Here is an 18790-nt window from a genome sequence, read left to right on the forward strand (position 1 = left end):
TTAGGTAAGATAATAGTGGATATAACAATATGTGATAAGTGAGTTAGTCTAAAATTAAATTAGTATTAATAGTAGATGTTAGATGGATAATCCTAAGAAGACGAAGCAAGTACACCGTTAAAATTTAAATTTTTGAAGGAAAAGCAATCGAACAAGAGATAAAAATATACACGATCTAGTCGGAAGTAAATAGGACAATCAAATTATTTAATAATTTATGTATACCAATTAAAATATTAAGTAAATTAATTATAGCTAGTGTAGATAATTTATGCATACAGAATTGGAATTGAATATTAATTGAGTTCCAAATCAATTGTTTAGTAAAATCAATTGACCAGCTGAATTTTAAGCAGATGATAAGCTATTGCTCCATTGAAGTTATTTATGTAGAGAAATTTGGTAATCCTTGTTGTGTGATGCAACTAACAAATTACTACTATATTGTGACAATAACCTTATTAAGAATCTTTCAAAATAAGAGCTTTTTGCTGGCAAAAATTATTCAGACACCTAGAAAACTGGCTCTTTTTGTGTTTTTAGTTGAGTCTATTTTTTCTAGTTAGATTGTTAGAAGCTATTTATTTAAGAATAAGATGATTACATTTTCTACAATGTTAGAAAATTATCCTGCCCAAAATATAAATCTCCGTTTTACTTAAAATTTGCTCGACCTGCACTGAACTAACCGTAACCAGCATTCCCTCCTCCAGCTAGTTCGACTCTCATCTTCTGCCCCAACAAATTCTGCTTTGACATTAATCTTTAAGGCAATTCACTTCCATATACATTTTATGTAAGTTGTTTTCTTTTGCTGCATTGTCTAGTAGATCATCTATTCTTAACCATTGCAGTTTGTCTCTCATTCGATGTTCGCATTTGACCTGTTTTTGTTGAGCTGCGCCTTGCGCACCGCCACTTGGATTTGCCTCTCGTGCTCCTTAAGCATCTCCTCCATGTTTCCTCCTGGAGGTATCAACGGCCCCGAGTAATTCATCTTGTTTCTCCTTAGCCCCTAAATGGATGGCGCGGGTTGAGTTAAACTCTTGAGTCCAGAAAAAATCGTTTATTTTGGATATTAAAAAAAAAACATACCCTTGAGTCGTTATTCAATCCCCTCCGGCCACTCTTTGGGTGGAAGTCGGAGGAGTCTACCATAGGCTGGCGCAGTGCAGTTCCCTGTCTCATGAGCTCTGGAGGATGGTTGTGGCGCAGGCCGTGGGCTGAGTGATCATCATCGTTCATCTTCTTGTTCCAAGAGTACCCTGCTGCGTTCGGGTGGATCACGGACTTCGACTGGTGACTACATCCATTCCTAACTCTCGGAGGCACAATAGGGAATGCGTTACTGCTGTCGGGATTATACTGATAATTCGTGCTCGCGTTTGGGATCTCCTGTTTTTGAAAAATTCGATCATCGTCCCGATTTTTTTTTGAAATTGCAGGATCATAAAAATGTATAGAGAACCTGTCCCTCTGGAATAGCTTTCTGTGTGTTGGAAATCTTGCTTGCATCCTCCTCTTTACCTCCTTTACCGCCCTCGCCTCTTCGCCTGTTTTAGGTCCAAACATAGTTTTCTCAGTAGTGTGTGTTTTATGTGCTTCTTTTGTGTGTGTATGTTAGCAGCCTTACCTCTTTGCTTCCTCGTCTCTAATCCTGGCCTCGAGCTCCTTACTCGAAGGGTACCTTGGCAGTTTAGACGGCTCGCAGGGCAGAGGCATCGACGTGAAAAACTGAAACCAACCAATAATTCAATGGCGTGTTTTATTCGAGTAATGAGAAAGTGATATATATACCCCACTGTTGAGCGCGGAAGAAGCAGTGCCCCGTTCCTGTGGATCTATGGAGAGGAGGACCTCAAGAAGAGCCAGCGTAGACGGGGGGAAGTCCTTGAACGTCTGAGAAACGCTGCGCTTGTAGACGCGCTGTGATCTGAAGCTACTAGCGAGTGGTAGCTTCGTCTTTTTCCAGAAGGCTTCTGTTGGTGAGCCACAGAGCTTGAATATCTTGTGTGTTTGTTCGACCTGAACAAATAAACAGTTTTGATAAGAGTAAAGGCCAAAACTGGTCCTGAACATACGGTCATTTTACGATTTTGGTCATAAACTTTATCTTTTGAATTTTTTGGTCCTGCACATTTCAAATCGGATCACAATTGGTCCTCCGTCAATAATTCCATTAATTTTATAACAGTCAACAGGTTTAACCTAATTTTAACCTTTTAAGACTAAAATCGTAAAATGGTCATATGTTCAGGACCAGTTTTGACCTTTACTCTTTTGATAATTGTTTCATAATTATTTAGTTTCAGTTTTTTTTTGTGCGTGTTTGAAACTTGAAGATACCTCGGTTCTACCAGGCATGATAGGCTTCCCTGTGAAGAGCTCAGCAAGAATGCAACCAACACTCCACAAATCAATGGCTGCTCCGTAATCTGTTGCTCCGAGCAACAGCTCGGGAGCTCGGTACCAGAGAGTCACGACCCTGCTCGTTAAGGGGTGCTTCTTGCTGGGGTTGACGATTGTGGCCAAGCCGAAGTCGGCAATCTTGAGGGATCCGTTGCTGTCAACGAGGATGTTTGCACCCTTGATATCGCGGTGGAGAATACCCAGACTGTGGCAATGCTCGAGCCCGCGTAAAATCTGCTGCATATAGCATTTGATCTGTGTACGGAAAGTAGTTAGCCTCCTGGTTGGTGGCTAAAAGGTCTACTCCCTCCGTCCCACAAAGATTGTCTCACTTTAACCGAGCACAAGTTTTAAGAAATGTAATGAAAAGTGAGTTGAAAAAGTTTGTGGAATGTGGGTTCTATTTTTATATATTAGTTTTATAATAAAATGTGAGTAGGAATGAGTTAGTGGAATATGAGATCCACTGCCAAAAATAATAAAAAAGTGAAATGAGACAAATTTTGTAGGACGGGTGGAAATAAATTTCACTAGCCATTTTACCTGTGGTTCGGTGAATTTGACCTTCGAAGACGCTAAAAGTCCGGCTAGGTCATGCTCCATGTACTCGAACACGAGGTACAAACTCCCCGACTGACTCGAGATCACGATGGCTTCGAGCCTCATCACGTTCGGATGGTCTAGCCGGCGAAGGATCCCGATCTCCCTCGCCATGAAACGAACACTCTCCGGCTCCATCTGAACGAACCTCACTTTCTTCATCGCCACGATCTTGTCGTTCTTGAGATCACGAGCCTTGTAGACGCTACTGTACGTCCCTTGCCCGATCTGCACAGATCAGTACAGAACATGCAAGTTAATAAGAGAAAAAGGTATAGAAAAAACCCTACTTACTTTCTTTAACTTCTCGTACGAGTCCGCACTCCGAGGGGCCCATCCCTTGACGGCCTCCCCGGCCACGGAAGTGAGCCAGGGCGGCCATCCAGCGGTGGCCGCCTCGCCCTTGGCGCCGTGGGGAATGCTCGTGACACTCGTGATCGGCTCTTGCCTCCCTCTCCCTCGCATCGAATCCAATGTCAAATTCCTCCGGTGTCCGCTTGCCGGCCTATTGATGATCTTATCCCTAGGGTTTTGTTCAACGGGCTCGCCCTTAACCGAATGCAACCGCAAGCTCGATTTCATCGACGATCGGGAATTCCGGGAGGCGTCGTTGCCTCTCACTGTGACCTCCACCGGTGGAGTTAGCTCAGTTGGCCGTTGGCTTCTCTCCGTTTCCTTTTTCGCTTCATATTCGGCAACATGGTTGTTAACATGTGTTCCTTTTGAACATAGGCATCCCATAATATATATTCCTTATTCCCCCAAAAAAATTGAGACAAAACAAATTTCCTAATGCATGATGCTCTAGCTCGAAAATTCTTGATGAAATATGAAGAAATTCTTGCACCTCCTGAAAATTCAAAATTGTTTTCAGAAATCCCAAAATCTGTTGAAAAAAATAATAGAATGGGGAAATAAATATGAGAATAGGCGAATGATCTTCAACAAAAATGAGAAAAATAGGGTTTGAATTTCAGAAGCCTAGACCAGAATTTAGCATTACATCAAAAAAAGGTTTTACATATGTTTTTTTAGGGAATAAATGCATATGAAAATATACACGAATGTGTATATATTGGAACTATATGTATAGATGATTTGATGCAAGAGTTCTGGTCAAGGTTCTTGGAGATTTTGGGTTCCAGAAAACAATTTTTTTTCTGTGTTGGAATACTATCAATACTTCTTTTTTTTCTATATTTGTTGCTTTTTAATTACTGAAAAAAAAATTAGTGTAATCAAATCTGTTGATTATTCAACAATGGCAACAGAGAGAATAACGGGACATGTTAGCATCTAAAATTGCGTGAGACCACTTGTTTCCAAGACTAAAGTTGCATCATGACTAAAATGTGTACTACTATGTAACATAGTTTTATAAATATTTCCACTTCTAATTTCAATTAGAACATTGAAACTCAGTTAGCCACCATAACTTCCTTTTCTATAATCTTTGATTGGTGAAAGCACTTATTCAAAATCGAAAGAACAATCTCCCCATAAAAAATGTACAAACGAAATTTCTCCGTAAAATCTTGAAATTTGATCAAATTCTAGTTGCTAACGGAATGACAATCAATAAACTTCAAATTTAAACAGTTAACAAGATAAGAGTAAAGGTTAATTTTAGTTCTAAACATATGACTAAAATACGAATTTGGTCCAAAATATTCACTTTTTTAAAAACAGGTTAATAAAAAATAAAATCATTGTCGGATTGGTCCTTTTTTTGACAGTTCCGTCAAAAAATCAATAGTCATATATGTGTAATTAGCATTGACTGCTAGTTTTTTGACGGAACCGTAAAAAAAAAGACTACTTCATCGACATTTTTATTTATTATGAACCTATTTTTTAAAAAGTGAATATTTTAGACTAAATTCATATTTTGGTCATAACAGGATCAAAATTGACCTTTAACTCACTAGATAATTGATCATTCAAATATTTAAATAATTAAAATTGATCATTCAAATATTTAAATAATTAAAATATGCAAATATTATTACATCTCTGAAAATCAACCAGGTTGCCTGCTTAGAGAAACACGTGTACACAATTCCACTGCATGCAGCTATAGTGTTCATCTTCCACCACTAAATGTCAAAACACACCATCTCCATTCTCCAACACAAAGAAAACATAAGAATCTGCATTCATAATTTGATCTAATTTTAACAAAATGGAGTTGTTGAATAGAGCTTTGAATCTGGTGGTGCCGCCGGCAAGTTTGATGATGATGGCATTTGCGTGGCCAACTCTCTACTTCATCAGCTGCTGCGAGTGGATTTACACCACCTATTTCAACCGCCAGACCGTCGAAAACAAGGTCGTCGTCATCACCGGCGCGTCCTCCGGGATCGGAGAGGTTAATTCATATCACAATCCCTTTTTTATGCCTTTAATCCTTCATGAAATTGAAGTGTGTTGTATGCATGTGTGATGCTATTTTTTATAAAGGAAATGAGCTAATTACTTTTATTTGAACTCTCAATAAAAATTGGGGAATTGGGGTTTTCTGATATGGTCGGAAAAAATCATGAAATTTGGTCAAATTCTGGTATGTTCTGCAGCTTTAAAAAATCAGTTAGAAAAAGTTGTGAAGTTTGGATTTGTTCCGTAGAGATTTTTGTCATGCTGTGACTCATATAACAACCGAAAAAATAATACGTGAATCTCAACGACGATGAATTAAATAATGTTGTCTAATCCTACAGAAAACGACTTTGTTTGGTTTGAAAATATGGACAATATAAGAGTAGACGACTAGAATTTTTCACTATGGAATAGTTGAGAACAAATCTGAACTTTATGATTTTCTGGATGATTTATCGTTTGTGTTATTGAATGGTGATATAATTCACATTAATTTCACTTCAAAATCCATCAATTTCGAAGAATTTCTTCTATATCAAGATCATAGTTCGTGCAACAATGTTTTCATCTACCTCACAAAACCAGTATATAAAACAATGTTTTCCATTGTGAATCACCAGCAAATCGCGTACGAGTATGCGAAGAGAGGCGCAAATCTTGTGCTAGTCGCACGAAGAGACCACAGGCTACGAGCAATAAGCGACAATGCCAGAAGATTCGGAGCACCACATGTCTTAACAATAGCTGCTGATGTTGTGAAGGAAGACGAATGTCGGAGATTCATCAACGAGACCATCAACTGCTTCGGACGAGGTAATCTATGACACAATTGATTGCACAACGTCCAACACTTTACGAGGAATGCCCTGTTGATTAATCGTTAGCCTTGATGCAGTGGATCATCTAGTGAATACGGTCACATTAGGGCATACTTTCTATTTCGAGGAAGCCACGGATTCGAATCTGTTTCCCATTATAATGGTACGATCGACTTATATATGTCATCAATATTTTTTTAGTCACTTCGAGAAAAATGAAATAATTGATCTGTGCTTTTAGGATATAAATTTTTGGGGCAATGTGTATCCGACGTATGTGGCACTGCCATATTTGCGTGAGAGTAACGGCCGTATAGTAGTGAACACCTCGGTCGAGAACTGGCTGCCTTTGCCTAGGATGAGCTTGTATTCTGTAAGTTGAACTCTGTTTCAAAATGTTCGATCATATAAAACGTGATCTCGTTTTGAAATAGAGGATCTCTTTATTCGTGATTACTATAAATATTGTTTTATTTCAAGATTTATGTACTCGAAAGCCGTTTTTTGAATCAAGATTAAGATATTTTCTTCCTCATTTTAGGCTGCGAAATCGGCCCTCATGAACTTCTACGAGACACTGAGGTTCGAGCTGAAGGACGAGGTGGGGATAACCGTCGCCACGCACGGCTGGATCGGGACAGAGATGAGGAGGGGCAAGTTCGTGATGGAGGAAGGTGCCGAGATGCAGTGGAAGGAAGAACGAGAAGTAAGATCATCGATCTTCCCCAAACTTTCTTAAATCTTTTCTACGATCAACCAAACATACGAAATTGTTCGATTGATTTCAATGTTTTTAAGGCCAATGTACGAGGCGGTCCGGTGGAGGAGTTCGCGAAGCACATCGTCTCGGGAGCGTGCAGAGGGGACCCGTACGTGAAGTATCCGAGCTGGTACGACGTATTCTTCCTCTACAGAGTCTTTGCGCCCAAAGTCCTGCACTGGACCTTCCGGTTTCTCTTGACCGACGGTGGGGCCGCCCGGACGACCTCCTTCATAGGCACCGGACGGCCCCTTCTAGAGCCGTCCTCTCCCCAGAGGATCGGAAGTCCTCTCCTCGAGGCCGCCTCCCCAAGGAGATTTCTTGGAAGCCCCGAGGGGACTTCCAAGCCATCAAACATTCGGAGAATGTCATTCTCCGAATGAGTGATGCATAAATGTTTTCACTCTTTATTTGCCTTTTTTTTATTTGGTTTTAACTTTTAATTTCATGTGTTTCTTAGCAAAGTGTGCTGGAGTCTTTAGTGGGTTGGACTGTTTTGTTTGGTTTGATTTCTAAAATTGACTTAAAAAGACCATATTTTAAATGTGTAGAAAATTTATCACATTGAACTTTATTATTCATGAGTGTAATAATTTTGATTTCCTCAATTTATTTGATTGCATAAATTTAAATGCTCTTCTGAATTTCTGATTGATGAACAATTTTGGCCATAGTTTATTTTTGTCAAGAAAAAACAGAGCAGCAACCAAACATTTTCTTGGTGCATGTATGAATTTAAAGCTTAAAACATTGCATCATAATTCATACACTAGCTAGAGATAATCTTCGACGGAAATATCGAAAAATTCGTCGTTTTTCAGCGACGATCGCGTCTGCTGCTGCTGCCACGAGCTATCGTGCGAGATCGCCGCATTTCCGGGGGGCATCGAATCGATCAGGCGCGCGTCTGTCGCTAATCCGGCGTCCGACGCCGCCCTCTGCACTGAGCGGGGCGACATTCCGGCGCCGGCCCCGGCGGGCAGCTGCAGGGGGTAGAAGTTGAGATTCTGCGGCGACGAGTCCCCTCTGAGGCAGTAGAATGCCACGTCATGGGCCACCGCGGCCGCCTCCGCGGTGGTGTAGGACCCGAGCCACAGGCGCTCTGGGGTGCCGGGGACTCTGATCTCCGACACCCATTTTCCCCACTTGCGGCGGCGGACGCCCTTGTACTTCTTCTCGGACGCGCGGCCGCCGCCGCGGTGGGGGCTGTTGTCGTCTGATGAAGTGCTCATTTTTTGTATGTGTTTGTACGGATTAATTTTAAGTGATTTTGTGTGTTTGAATTATGATTTGTGGGAGTTGGTCTCACTCTTTATATAGGTTGAAGATTTGCAAAGTCAAAATGGTTGAGTTTTTGTGTGGGGGTGGGAAGTCAAGATTTTCTATGGTCAAAGGATTTGTAATGGTCAAAGTAAAATGGTATCACTTTTTAAAATTAAAATCATGAGGCCACTTGTGCAGGAATTTATTGAGGCAAGTTGGTGTTGAGGGAGATCATTAATTTAATGCATTGAAGAATTTAATGTCTAAGATTGACATGTCGGTGTGTTTTTTAATAGCTAATGTCGACATACTTGTAATATTTAATGTCTATGTGATGAAACTACTCGATTGAACATATTCTTAGCTTTTAATTGGCCCGTTCTATATTAATTAGTATTGTAAGTGTAATGAAAGATCATTAAATAAGGAATACTTAATTAGTTCAAATTATATTAATTAAATACTCTAATCCCTATTTAAAATACTGAATATTGCAAGTAGTTTGGAACGATTCGAAATAAAAAAAATGAAAATAACATGAAATATAAAAATTATAATAGTAGAATCTATATTTCATTAGCAGAATCTAGGTGCTTCTAACTTTTTTAATATATTTTATTAGTATATATTTTAAAATTAAAGTGAGATATATTAAAGAACGATAGTACTCCCTCCATGACTTAGTTATTAAAAAGTTTTAATAGTCACGTGCAAAACAAAATAATGATGTGATGATAAAACTTGGTCAAATACTTTTGTGGTAGTTTTCGTCATGCGTGACGTCATTTCATGTGGGTAAGGATTTAGTTCAAAAGCCCTAATCATATTTATTTTTATTTAATACTACTACGATACAATTTTGTGGTCATTATGTATATGACCAAAGTTTAAGCATTATGTTTTAAAAATATAGAGGTAGATGTGGACATATAATCGAGATACTCACGATTTTAAAAACTTCAATAGATGTGTTCAAATAAATATCGGAAAAATAGTTATCGCAAAGTTTTAAAATAGAATGAAAAATAAATTTTCAATAAATTAAACAAAAGAATTTAACATTATAGGAGTGTGATTAATTGCTAACTTTTTAAGTTGCTAACTTGTTAACTTATCAATGCAGTGTATTAAAAATGTCAACACGATGATATTAAAAGGTCAACATATAATTTTGTTGCACTTCAATATAATGTATTAATATTATGTGTTGACATTTTAATGTTATTGCGTTGACATTTTTAATATACTGTAATGATGAATTAGCAGAGTTAGCAACTTAAATAGTCAGCAATATAACATTATAAATTATAATTAGTGATTGTGGACTTGTGGTAGTTATTGATTGGCATAATATTTATGGCTTGATGTTAGCCATCCGTCCACCGTCCATGGCAAGTCGGTACTATTAATTTCTTACAAAACAAATCTATACTATTAGCTTAGGATTATGACACGATCATATTGCTTGGTTGTTAATTTGTTGACAAAATCAACAATTTCGAAATTTACAAGGAGGGAGAAAAAAAAGTCAAAAGCATGGTGCTAGTGCAAAAACCCTTATCCTAAGATGTAAATGAGTTGAAAAATGTAATAGAGTGTGAAAGTAATTTATTATGAAGTACTACTTGTGGATTAAGTAGGTAGTATTTGAAAGTGAAACATGCATTACGTGGTTGACGATTCCGATTATTTTACTCGATCAAACAACATTTTACATTTATAATTTTAGGAAAATAAAAGTTATTTTCCCACCGTCCCACTTAAGATGACACATTTCTTTTTTCGAAAACTTTCTCTCTCCAATTAATACACCTATCCATTTTTTATCACTCCTATTAATATATTCAGTTTTCCTCTTCTCTCTATTTTAATACTTACACCCACATTTTCTATTTCCAATTAAACACTTTAACCAATAACTCCTAAAATCTTGTGTCGGCCAAGAAATGTGTCATCTTAGCCGAGACAAAAGGAGTATATTATTTGTGCAATTTTTGATTCCATAAGTTATTAGTTAATCTCTATTTTTTCACATTTGTAAAATTATGAATAAATACATGAACAATATACGAAAAACAGTAGTCCAATATTTTGCTCCGTATAAAATGGGTCGAAATTATGAATGAAAGTAGAAATTACTAGGAGTATATTAAGTTGGGGGGTTTGTATTTACATACAAGAAAAATAAATACTCCCTCCATCCCTTAATAGATGTCACACTTTTTTTTTAAGTTTGTTCGACAAAAGATGTCACATTTCCTTTTTTAATAAAAGTTCTCTTTCACATTAATATAAATATATTACTTTCTCTCTCAACTTAACACACAAAACAACATCTCCTAAAATCTCGTGTCGTTACTCAAGTGTGCTATCTTTTATGGGACGAAGGGAGATTATTTTATTAAAAAATTGAATTATGTCAATATATACTTTCAATATATAAAAATGTGTTTCGATTTACAAGGTACTACAATGCAATAAAAGGAAGTAAATATTTATATACCATCAGTAAATCTCAGTCCTAAATCCTCTAGTCAATAATCCATATTCAACTATGGCACACCTCATACATAAGTAGAAACTTTAAGCAAACTAGAAAAGCAAGTCTCATCATTCATATGATCATAACCATTACTTAAAATTTCTACCTCGGTAGTCGACTGGAGTCGAACACAGATTGTGGACTCGGGGATTTCATCTGTAACGTTTTCTCGTGGAACGAATCACTGCAGAGCGTTCGAAACAGAGTAGATGAAGTCCAAGAAACCAGTTCCTTTGAGTATGCCTTTACCGGTCAAAAGCTCGAAATCTAGCAGCACTAGGAAGCCAATCACGGCTGCTTTCCCGTTGATCAGCTCGTTCTTCCTATTGAACCCAAAGCCCTCGAGATTTTCGTCTACAACCATCCTGACCTGGAGAATAGATCATACATCATGTACAAACTGACAAACGTGTGAAAAATGAGAACCAATGTTTGGCTCGTCTGTGAAAAAAAATTGGGTGGAAGTTCGTGTATATAGCAACAAATGCTGCTTTATGTATTACCTCGTCAACATTGACATCTGTTGATGTGAATCCTGGCTGAGCCTTGCCACTGAAAACGATCTCCGTTGATGCATCCAACGGGGCACTGCCACCCATGTCGATGTAAATGTTGTTTTCATCAGTTTTGACGGGGTAGATAAAGAGCCCCCTCAGAGGTGGAGTGAGGGCCCGAAGAACCGGATTCTTAGGATACCACTCTTTGATCTCTCCGGTTTGCAGATTAAACGTGCTGTCTGTTGTCGGGCAGATTATACATCCATCCTGCAAGGAAACAGATGGTTCATCATTCCATATCAACACCGGAACATTCACAAATCGAAGCAACAGATCATGATGCACAACAAAGGGATCGGCTTGAACCATAAAATCATTCTACGTTGAATACTCATTCTTATCAAGGGAGCTCAAATTTCAAACTTCTTATCTAATCAACACCAGCATAGCTCGAAATTGCTTCACGACTTTTGATCCTAGAAATAATGCACCATGAAATATCCATCCACGACTGAATGTAGTTCAAATGATACAACGGTGTATACATATACGACCCTCACAGAGAAGAATTCAACCTTACCTGCAACACAATGTATTGCATACGGAATGTTGGAACGAGCATAACTAGATCGAGCCAAGGAGCATATAAGTACATATACATCACTGTTCTATTGAAATCGAATTAGGCTAAGTTGTAGTAATTCATTCTTGGATATCTTATCAACAACTTCTCCTCTGCTTCACATCACCACAACTCAAATATGCCCTATTTGCATAACAAGTCCTAAAATACACATTCACATATCTCTACAAATACACAAAACTAAACAAAACCATAATCACCAAGTATCAAATCCATGGCTCACCATTTCCATTCAACAAATCAGTTTCAATTTCCACAAATTACACAACTAATTAAACCAGAACAATTCAATAATCAACACTAGGCATTACATTCCAATTACCTGAGTGAGCTTAGCATTGAGCAAGCCTTCAGAATAGGCGCCTTCAGCAGGGGACCTGTTCTCGATAGCAAAGACGTCATTTTTATACCACAGAAGCAAAATCGTCTCCCCATCCTGTATAATCACGCGCCGCTCTCCCTTCGGCAGCGCCGCCAGGGGCACCACGGGCACCCAATTCTTCCCGTCCTCCGCCGCGAGCGGCGACGGCGGAGAGACCTCGGTGGCCTGGCATTTGATTGCCCTAATTCTGCTAGGGGAGCACGAGAGAGAGGGCTTTGTGAGCAGCGCCGCCGGAAATTGGCAACGAGGTGGTGGATTGCGGCGGAGGAGGGACAATTTGGGGGCGGCGGAGGAGACTTTGGTGGTGGTGAATTTAGGCGCCGCGGTGGCCATAGTTAGTGGTTGTGGGAGGTGGAGAAGAGGCGCGTTGAGTGATGATGGACAAGTAGAGGTTTGCGTGGCCACACATTTTCGATAATGACACGTAGATCAACTATGCTCCTCAAATTATCTTCCCTTTTTCGTTTTTTTCTAAAAAATAAGTAAATTTTATTCTAATTTTCAAAACAAAGTCAAAATCAACGGATATAAGTAACACCTAGTCTGTCATGTAGCATCCAGCTATGGAGCCCCAACGGAGGAGCCTCGAGCTCATGAATTCTATGATAAGAATAAGCATAATGAGACAAAAAACCAGCAGCAAAGTTTCCTTCTCGATGTACATGTTGCAGAGCCACAAAATCGAAATCCTGGAGTAACCCACGGACCCTCTTCACTGTAGAGTGACAATTGATAGAAGTCCCAAGATCATTGCCACTCCAACAAAATTATAACTTTCCACCTCCAACTTAAATGGTTATAATACATTTAATTATGAAAAAAAAGGTGTGATTAGAAGTACATGTTCAATAATGATGTGATGATACAATGAACTCAATAGTCAGGGTTGTTCAATACATAAATTCAAGAACAAATAATTCTAACTAAATACTTCGTACAATCGTGAAAAAATGATGACCCTATATTATACAGAGGCAAAAGGCACTATTATATTGTTTTTCTGTTCTTTTTCTCTATTTTCATGGTTGAAATGCAACTACAAAATCTATGAATAAATTCCTCTCACACCTATAAAAGTGTTGGTATTTTGGATCGAGCCTTGTTGCAGTAGTCAGACTGATTGCTTAAAATCCTTGGAACGAGAATGAAAGAATTCTGAAGAGCCCATCCGGGTTGTCTGCATGCACCTGAAATTGATATCACAGTTAGTATCCTAAGATTTTGCATATTGTAATATAAGATGAAGTGAACTCAAAGTCTCCATTCCGAGTTCCTTGAGGTTTTTTTGGGCACGAGATTTTAGAAATTGATGTTTAAAGGTGAAGCAAAGAGAAATCTACTCACTACATACCCAGTGGCCGGCATCTTCAAGGAGGTGCATTTCAACTCCACCTCCCTCTTCGACAGCTTGTTCCTCAGCAACATGGATCCTGTGAAGGTCTTCAAGAGCCCATCTGTGCAAACTTCTTTCTGCTTTCAGGAAATTTATGTGCACGCCACGAGGAACATCTTCCACGAGCTTCCTGTGTGCAGAAAGGAGGTGCAGCAAATGCAATCCTAGTTACATGGATTTCTCTCTCTGAGAATGTGATGCGTCTTTTGTAAGAAAAGTATAATTACCAAAGATTTGTGTCTTCGTATGATTGATACATCTCTGAAATACCATTGAGATCAAACGCCCATGATAAGCTTGGTGATGATGCTCCATTAATTTTCATTTTTCGAAGATTAGTGACCACCCACTGTGATGGAGTGAAAAAGATACGATATAGAAAATTTTTGGCATAAACACTAATTGAGAATAGAACAGCAAAGGAAATATGGTGCTAGCATTGTACGTATCAAATGTACCTGTGCCACATCTTTTGAGAACCCGTGATCAAGAAGAGCATCCACAACATCCTGTTTGGAAGAGACCTTCCTTGAAAAACAATTCAAAAAAGAAGTTCAACATGGTATCAGTAAAACTCAGTCTGATCAATACTCATGGAATAGAGATTGCGTTGAACATAAAGAATAAATTTGAATTTGAATACTGAATCAAACAGCAGCATAGACGATCAGATCTTAGACCAAGTTCTGAGATAGAAATATGAAGAGTAAAACCAACCATATTCCACAAATTGCTAAGTCTATTAAGGTCACTATTTCACTGTAGAATGCTCTGGGGAAGCAAGAGAAGAAAACGAAAAGAGGAAAAAGATTAAACTGTTTCAGCTGATGAATACATTGCTTACCTCTTTTGGCAAGGTACGTAGGAAAGAAATCAGTTCAGCGGGATGGTCATCTCCATCTGCACCAGCACGAACTTTTCCAGGTGTAGAATCTAATACCCAGACCTAAGATGTCATTAGAGATAGAAACAAAGAGAATAAGCAATCTAGAACATAATATAAAAGGGCTTTCAGACCCAGAGTTCATGGAAGGGAGAGATGCTGTCCCAAGCAACAAGAAATCTAGTAGGACAACTTAGCATTTTCAGATTAATTATATAGATTGGTAAGTTGACAATGGAGGAGTTCATGCTTCCAAATCGGTTGGCTAATATGTGCAATGTTATTAAATAGCGGCAATGGCGCCGCCGTGGCGCCATTGCATGGCGGGTTTTCAAAAAAACGCCATACTGATATGCTGCCATGGAACTTTATAATGGCGACTGCCATTTGCCGCCACGAAGGAGGTGCCGTGGCGGTGCCATGGCAGATATGGCGGTAGTTTTGCTTGGGCTGCTCCAAATTCTCGGCCCAATTAACAAATAAGACAGCCCAAATTTATTTTACCCTCAAACCCGACCCAGACCCGGCCCAAACCCGGCCCAAACCCGACCCAATTAATTAAAATTTAGGATTTTTGTTCTTAGAATTAGATTCCCTCCCAAAAAACCCTAGCTGCTGCGCCTTCTCTCCCAGAAAACACCAAATCGCCGTCCCCTCGTCGGCGGTCAGCGTCGGCGGCGGTCAGCACCGTCACCGTCGCCGGCCAGTCTCGCCTGCCCCTGTCACCAGTCAGCGACTCAGTGCTGCCCCCCCTTCGCCAATCGCCAGACAGCGCCTTCCCCCTGCGCCGCCCCCCGTCGCCGGTCGCCGCCTTTGGGAAGGATAATGATGTTGGGGAGGATGAGGATTGAGGATGGTTTAATTCAGATTTTATATGTATTATGATGATGATTTTATATTTTAATGGTTGAACTAAGACTTATTATTATAGGCAATTAGGCATAATATATAATTGCTTATGACTTTATGCTTTATTAACTGTTTTAGTAGTTGATATTTACATTTATTATTTATTTTTTAAATTTTTTGAATTTATCTATACATATATTACTAATATTTTATTAATTAATTTATCGACCGCCATATCCCGCCATAGCGCTACGCCATATCCCTGTGGCGGTTTTTTGGCTTACCGCCGTAAGCCGCCATACGCCATCCATAACATTGAATATGTGAAAAATAACACATCCTGGAGATCATGAAAATCCATTACTTACTCTAACAGGGCGAGCTAGAGGTTTAGGAACCTGATCTACCATGCTCAAGGACACTGCACGATATTAAATAAATATGTCATTGCACCGAACAACAGGAATGATGTCCTGTGAAAATGCATCACGGCAACAAAATTTCACTAACTAATTATATGCAGGAATGAATGGATAATTACCTTTACCCCCAAAGCTGTGACCAACGAGTACTCGAGGAGTGAGCTTCATCGCACCAAGCTAGGGAAAAGAAGTAAATAAGAGAAGATGAATGAATGTCGCAATTTTATTCCATGGTCTCTATGATAAGAAGATGGAAGGTGGATCCAACATGGGTAACCTAGACTCAAAGCATCTATGTTGAGTCAGTGTAGAAACTGTTGCAATTAGTATGGGCCATAATGACACTAGGTCAGCCTTACGATCCTATTACTTACAGTGGCTGGAAATAGAAAACAGTATAATAATGACTGAATAGCTTAAAGTTCACATAAAATCTAGAAATTTTTAATAAGCAAGTGAAACTAGTAGCGAGAAAAGGAATGATTGATGACAGTGTTGGTACCAAATGGGCACTGAGAAAAAGTTCTGTAAGAAGAGTAACAATGATTGTCCAAAATTAGTTTGTATGGAGCACTAAAAAATCAATTACAATATGATAATGTTTAGTTGAAGGATTACATACTAGCTTTAAAACATCACGAGCAGCTGAAGCAACATTATGAGGTCCTCTGTTCTTTAGAGATGCTGAATCACCGTGACAACGCAAGTCTACAAGCAGAAACTGAAACAACGAAAGAAGGAAAAAAGTGTAAGCTTCAGATTGAAAATATATAAAAGCTAATGGGACCGAGTATCTTCATCTTTCCACCCTCAAATTTTATGGTTAAGAGCAATATTGTTACTTTGTAGTACATCTGAAGAAAGGGGCTATGGAAGTAGAGGGAGCAACAGTTGTTAAAAATCCCCTAAAAATGTGAATCAAACATTATGGAAGGGGTGGGTCTGGTCTTGCAGTTGATGATACTAGGCACTCGTAAAAAAAAATAAAGCCAAATGCATTTTTGGTTTTACCTGCCATTTAGGAAATTCTTTAGCCAATCTCCTAGCAAAAGTTCCTGGTAATAAATAAACTAAGATGTTATAATCAATGCACATGAACTTTCTTGCAACTTAATGTTAACATAGTTTGCCAAGTCATGTTGTGCTTTAGCTATGTACACATTTAGACGAAATTTCAAGAAAAAAAATATAGTTCTTAATATTTATGTAGTAATCTATGTTCACCACAAATTTGTTTCCAAATAACGGATTAACACAATAATACTGACCCCAATTTTTTCTGCTACCCAGAATTCCATGCAAAAGAACAGCAGTTGGAGGCTCAGGTGCTGTTCTGTCCAAGATGTAACTCCACCTCACCTGTTGACCAATGAATCACGGTCATAATCACGCAAAACTAGAGCTCCCAAAAGAGTAAAACAACAATAAAATTAATAAAATCCCCCCCCCCCCCCCTCTCCTCTCCAACACACATGTCCTCTTCTCCAAATGCATGATGCCCATAAATTCTTCTAGACATCCTAGAAATTTGAAAATGGGTGTAAAAATAAAAAATTTATATGAGTTACATACTAATAGAACAATATTAGTATTAATATCCTTTGTACAATGAAATATCACTTCGAACTTATGGAAACTATGGAAAACAAAGTACAGCCTCAAAGTGACCCTCAATACATCTAGCAAGTTAACAAAAAGTCATTAGACTCACTTCTGCTCCTTGCACAAGATCATATGCCTGCACAAATTATAAATTAGTTAATCAGTAAAACCCTTTAAAAACACAAAGATGAAAATAACATAGTGGAGTAGCAATTTAACAAAAATCATTGAATTTAGAAATGATATTTCATATGCTTCTGATTACCAAAATGTCACCCGGCTTCACAATAGTTCTCCTATCCACCAGCATCTCATCTACCGTTGCCATGCGTATTTTCTGACATACTGACCTCCTTGAGCGATTCAAAGCTACCTGAGGGGGTAAATTTAAGACTTTAGAAAATTAACACACAACACACATACACATACACACACACAAGGTATTAAGCTTAGATTTCAAGTCCTGCAACAAATTCAATCACTATGTGATAAATTTGTAGTTCAATCAAAGTCTAATTTTAATTGATGGAGATTTAAAGAGAATGAGGCTGCATTGTTACTTGAGGAAAATGAAAGAAGAATTAGCAGAAAGGCGTAAATGCGATCCAAAGCCCTCAATTTACAGCAAAGAAAAAAGCAAATTTCAACCAACCAATCGCAATTCCGTCACGAATTTTTGGTGAAATTACCTCGCGCGACGGCCTGAGATTCAGCTGCCTGTGATTGATCGACGACGCCAAAGCGGGGTGATTATCTGCGATGAGTGCAGGTCTGATTTCGAAATGCCGGCACGTGGTACTCGGAACGGCCGACATTACGGTTGAGACGACGGCACAGGAAAGGCAGCGGTTGAATCTAGAGAGAGAGGGGTAAATTGGGGAGCGCAAAAGCGCAATTTAGGCGGAGAGACCGAAGCTTGGAGTGTGTGTTTTCGCTGCTTTCAACTTGTCGCTTTCTCTCTATTCGTCTCCGCCAGAGAGAGAGGAAAGGGACGCGACGGAAATGAACCCACTTGGTCAATGGCAACCTTGTTGATTGACGGAAATGCCCCTATTCTAATTAAATGCATAATTGTGTTTAACAAGTTGTATAAAGATGAACACTTTTTTAACTGAATTTGATGAGGGAAGTGGTATTTTTTTTAAAAAATATAAACTGCCTTATGATTTTTTTTAAATATAAACTGTTTTAGAGCATTCACGATGGTTGGCCGATCGAGAGGTCTTTCTGATCGGCCCCCATCGGCCAACCATTGCGGAAGAAGGGCCTATGATAGGCCATTCCTTCTCTCTCCCGTTCGGCCGATATATCGGCCTTAGCCGATGTGTGATGGCTGATGATAGGCCTTCCA

At 38.9% G+C, this 18790-nt stretch overlaps 5 protein-coding genes across 5 annotated transcripts; 1 reads left to right on the forward strand and 4 right to left on the reverse strand.

The window, feature by feature from the left end:
• Positions 1-658: 658 nt before the first annotated feature.
• LOC125224172 (probable serine/threonine-protein kinase At1g54610) lies at positions 659-3750 on the reverse strand. The gene is made up of 8 exons (XM_048127531.1): positions 3304-3750; positions 2953-3237; positions 2347-2664; positions 1798-2025; positions 1634-1734; positions 1469-1553; positions 1096-1395; positions 659-1015 (listed from the first exon to the last, which is right to left on the reverse strand). The coding sequence occupies exons 1-8, from the start codon at positions 3748-3750 to the stop codon at positions 863-865; spliced, it is 1917 nt and encodes a 638-aa protein (XP_047983488.1). The 3' UTR covers positions 659-862.
• Positions 3751-5140: 1390 nt separating this feature from the next.
• On the forward strand, positions 5141-7544 carry LOC125219464 (11-beta-hydroxysteroid dehydrogenase B-like). Its single transcript, XM_048121444.1, has 6 exons — positions 5141-5377; positions 6006-6198; positions 6281-6366; positions 6445-6576; positions 6745-6909; positions 7002-7544. Exons 1-6 carry the CDS (start codon positions 5192-5194, stop codon positions 7344-7346), a joined length of 1107 nt encoding a protein of 368 aa, XP_047977401.1. The 5' UTR covers positions 5141-5191; the 3' UTR covers positions 7347-7544.
• A 43-nt stretch (positions 7545-7587) lies between these two features.
• On the reverse strand, positions 7588-8242 carry LOC125219465 (ethylene-responsive transcription factor ERF020-like). The gene has a single exon (XM_048121445.1). It carries the CDS (start codon positions 8193-8195, stop codon positions 7737-7739), a length of 459 nt encoding a protein of 152 aa, XP_047977402.1. The 5' UTR covers positions 8196-8242; the 3' UTR covers positions 7588-7736.
• Positions 8243-10640: 2398 nt separating this feature from the next.
• LOC125218087 lies at positions 10641-12661 on the reverse strand. The gene is made up of 3 exons (XM_048119686.1): positions 12231-12661; positions 11272-11532; positions 10641-11138 (listed from the first exon to the last, which is right to left on the reverse strand). Exons 1-3 carry the CDS (start codon positions 12621-12623, stop codon positions 10950-10952), a joined length of 843 nt encoding a protein of 280 aa, XP_047975643.1. The 5' UTR covers positions 12624-12661; the 3' UTR covers positions 10641-10949.
• Positions 12662-13120: 459 nt separating this feature from the next.
• On the reverse strand, positions 13121-18425 carry LOC125223578 (putative esterase/lipase HI_0193). The gene is made up of 13 exons (XM_048126781.1): positions 18129-18425; positions 17705-17812; positions 17549-17575; positions 17106-17196; positions 16849-16892; positions 16460-16558; positions 15957-16014; positions 15784-15836; positions 14528-14629; positions 14142-14207; positions 13911-14032; positions 13642-13813; positions 13121-13477 (listed from the first exon to the last, which is right to left on the reverse strand). Exons 1-13 carry the CDS (start codon positions 18252-18254, stop codon positions 13415-13417), a joined length of 1131 nt encoding a protein of 376 aa, XP_047982738.1. The 5' UTR covers positions 18255-18425; the 3' UTR covers positions 13121-13414.
• Between the last annotated feature and the right edge of the window lie 365 nt (positions 18426-18790).

The sequence above is a fragment of the Salvia hispanica genome, chromosome 4 (genome assembly GCF_023119035.1).
Source record: "Salvia hispanica cultivar TCC Black 2014 chromosome 4, UniMelb_Shisp_WGS_1.0, whole genome shotgun sequence".
Classification (NCBI taxonomy): domain Eukaryota; kingdom Viridiplantae; phylum Streptophyta; class Magnoliopsida; order Lamiales; family Lamiaceae; genus Salvia; species Salvia hispanica.

Bases quoted from the DNA above. Each gene is read 5' to 3' on its own strand.
- LOC125219465 (XM_048121445.1), bottom strand. From the start codon at position 8,195: ATGAGCACTTCATCAGACGACAACAGCCCCCACCGCGGCGGCGGCCGC.
- LOC125224172 (XM_048127531.1), bottom strand. From the start codon at position 3,750: ATGGGATGCCTATGTTCAAAAGGAACACATGTTAACAACCATGTTGCC. The intron at 2,665-2,952 runs GTAAAATGGCTA...TTCCGTACACAG, and splicing joins TCAAATTCACCGAACCACAG to ATCAAATGCTATATGCAGCA. The intron at 1,016-1,095 runs GTATGTTTTTTT...CCATCCATTTAG, and splicing joins GATTGAATAACGACTCAAGG to GGGCTAAGGAGAAACAAGAT.
- LOC125223578 (XM_048126781.1), bottom strand. From the start codon at position 18,254: ATGTCGGCCGTTCCGAGTACCACGTGCCGGCATTTCGAAATCAGACCT. The intron at 16,893-17,105 runs GTCAGTATTATT...ATTTATTACCAG, and splicing joins GGGTAGCAGAAAAAATTGGG to GAACTTTTGCTAGGAGATTG. The intron at 14,208-14,527 runs GTAAGCAATGTA...TTTTCAAGGAAG, and splicing joins TACGTACCTTGCCAAAAGAG to GTCTCTTCCAAACAGGATGT.
- LOC125218087 (XM_048119686.1), bottom strand. From the start codon at position 12,623: ATGGCCACCGCGGCGCCTAAATTCACCACCACCAAAGTCTCCTCCGCC. The intron at 11,533-12,230 runs GTAATTGGAATG...GTTTCCTTGCAG, and splicing joins TCAATGCTAAGCTCACTCAG to GATGGATGTATAATCTGCCC. The intron at 11,139-11,271 runs GTAATACATAAA...TCTATTCTCCAG, and splicing joins CAGATGTCAATGTTGACGAG to GTCAGGATGGTTGTAGACGA.
- LOC125219464 (XM_048121444.1), top strand. From the start codon at position 5,192: ATGGAGTTGTTGAATAGAGCTTTGAATCTGGTGGTGCCGCCGGCAAGT. The intron at 5,378-6,005 runs GTTAATTCATAT...GTGAATCACCAG, and splicing joins CGTCCTCCGGGATCGGAGAG to CAAATCGCGTACGAGTATGC. The intron at 6,367-6,444 runs GTACGATCGACT...CTGTGCTTTTAG, and splicing joins ATCTGTTTCCCATTATAATG to GATATAAATTTTTGGGGCAA.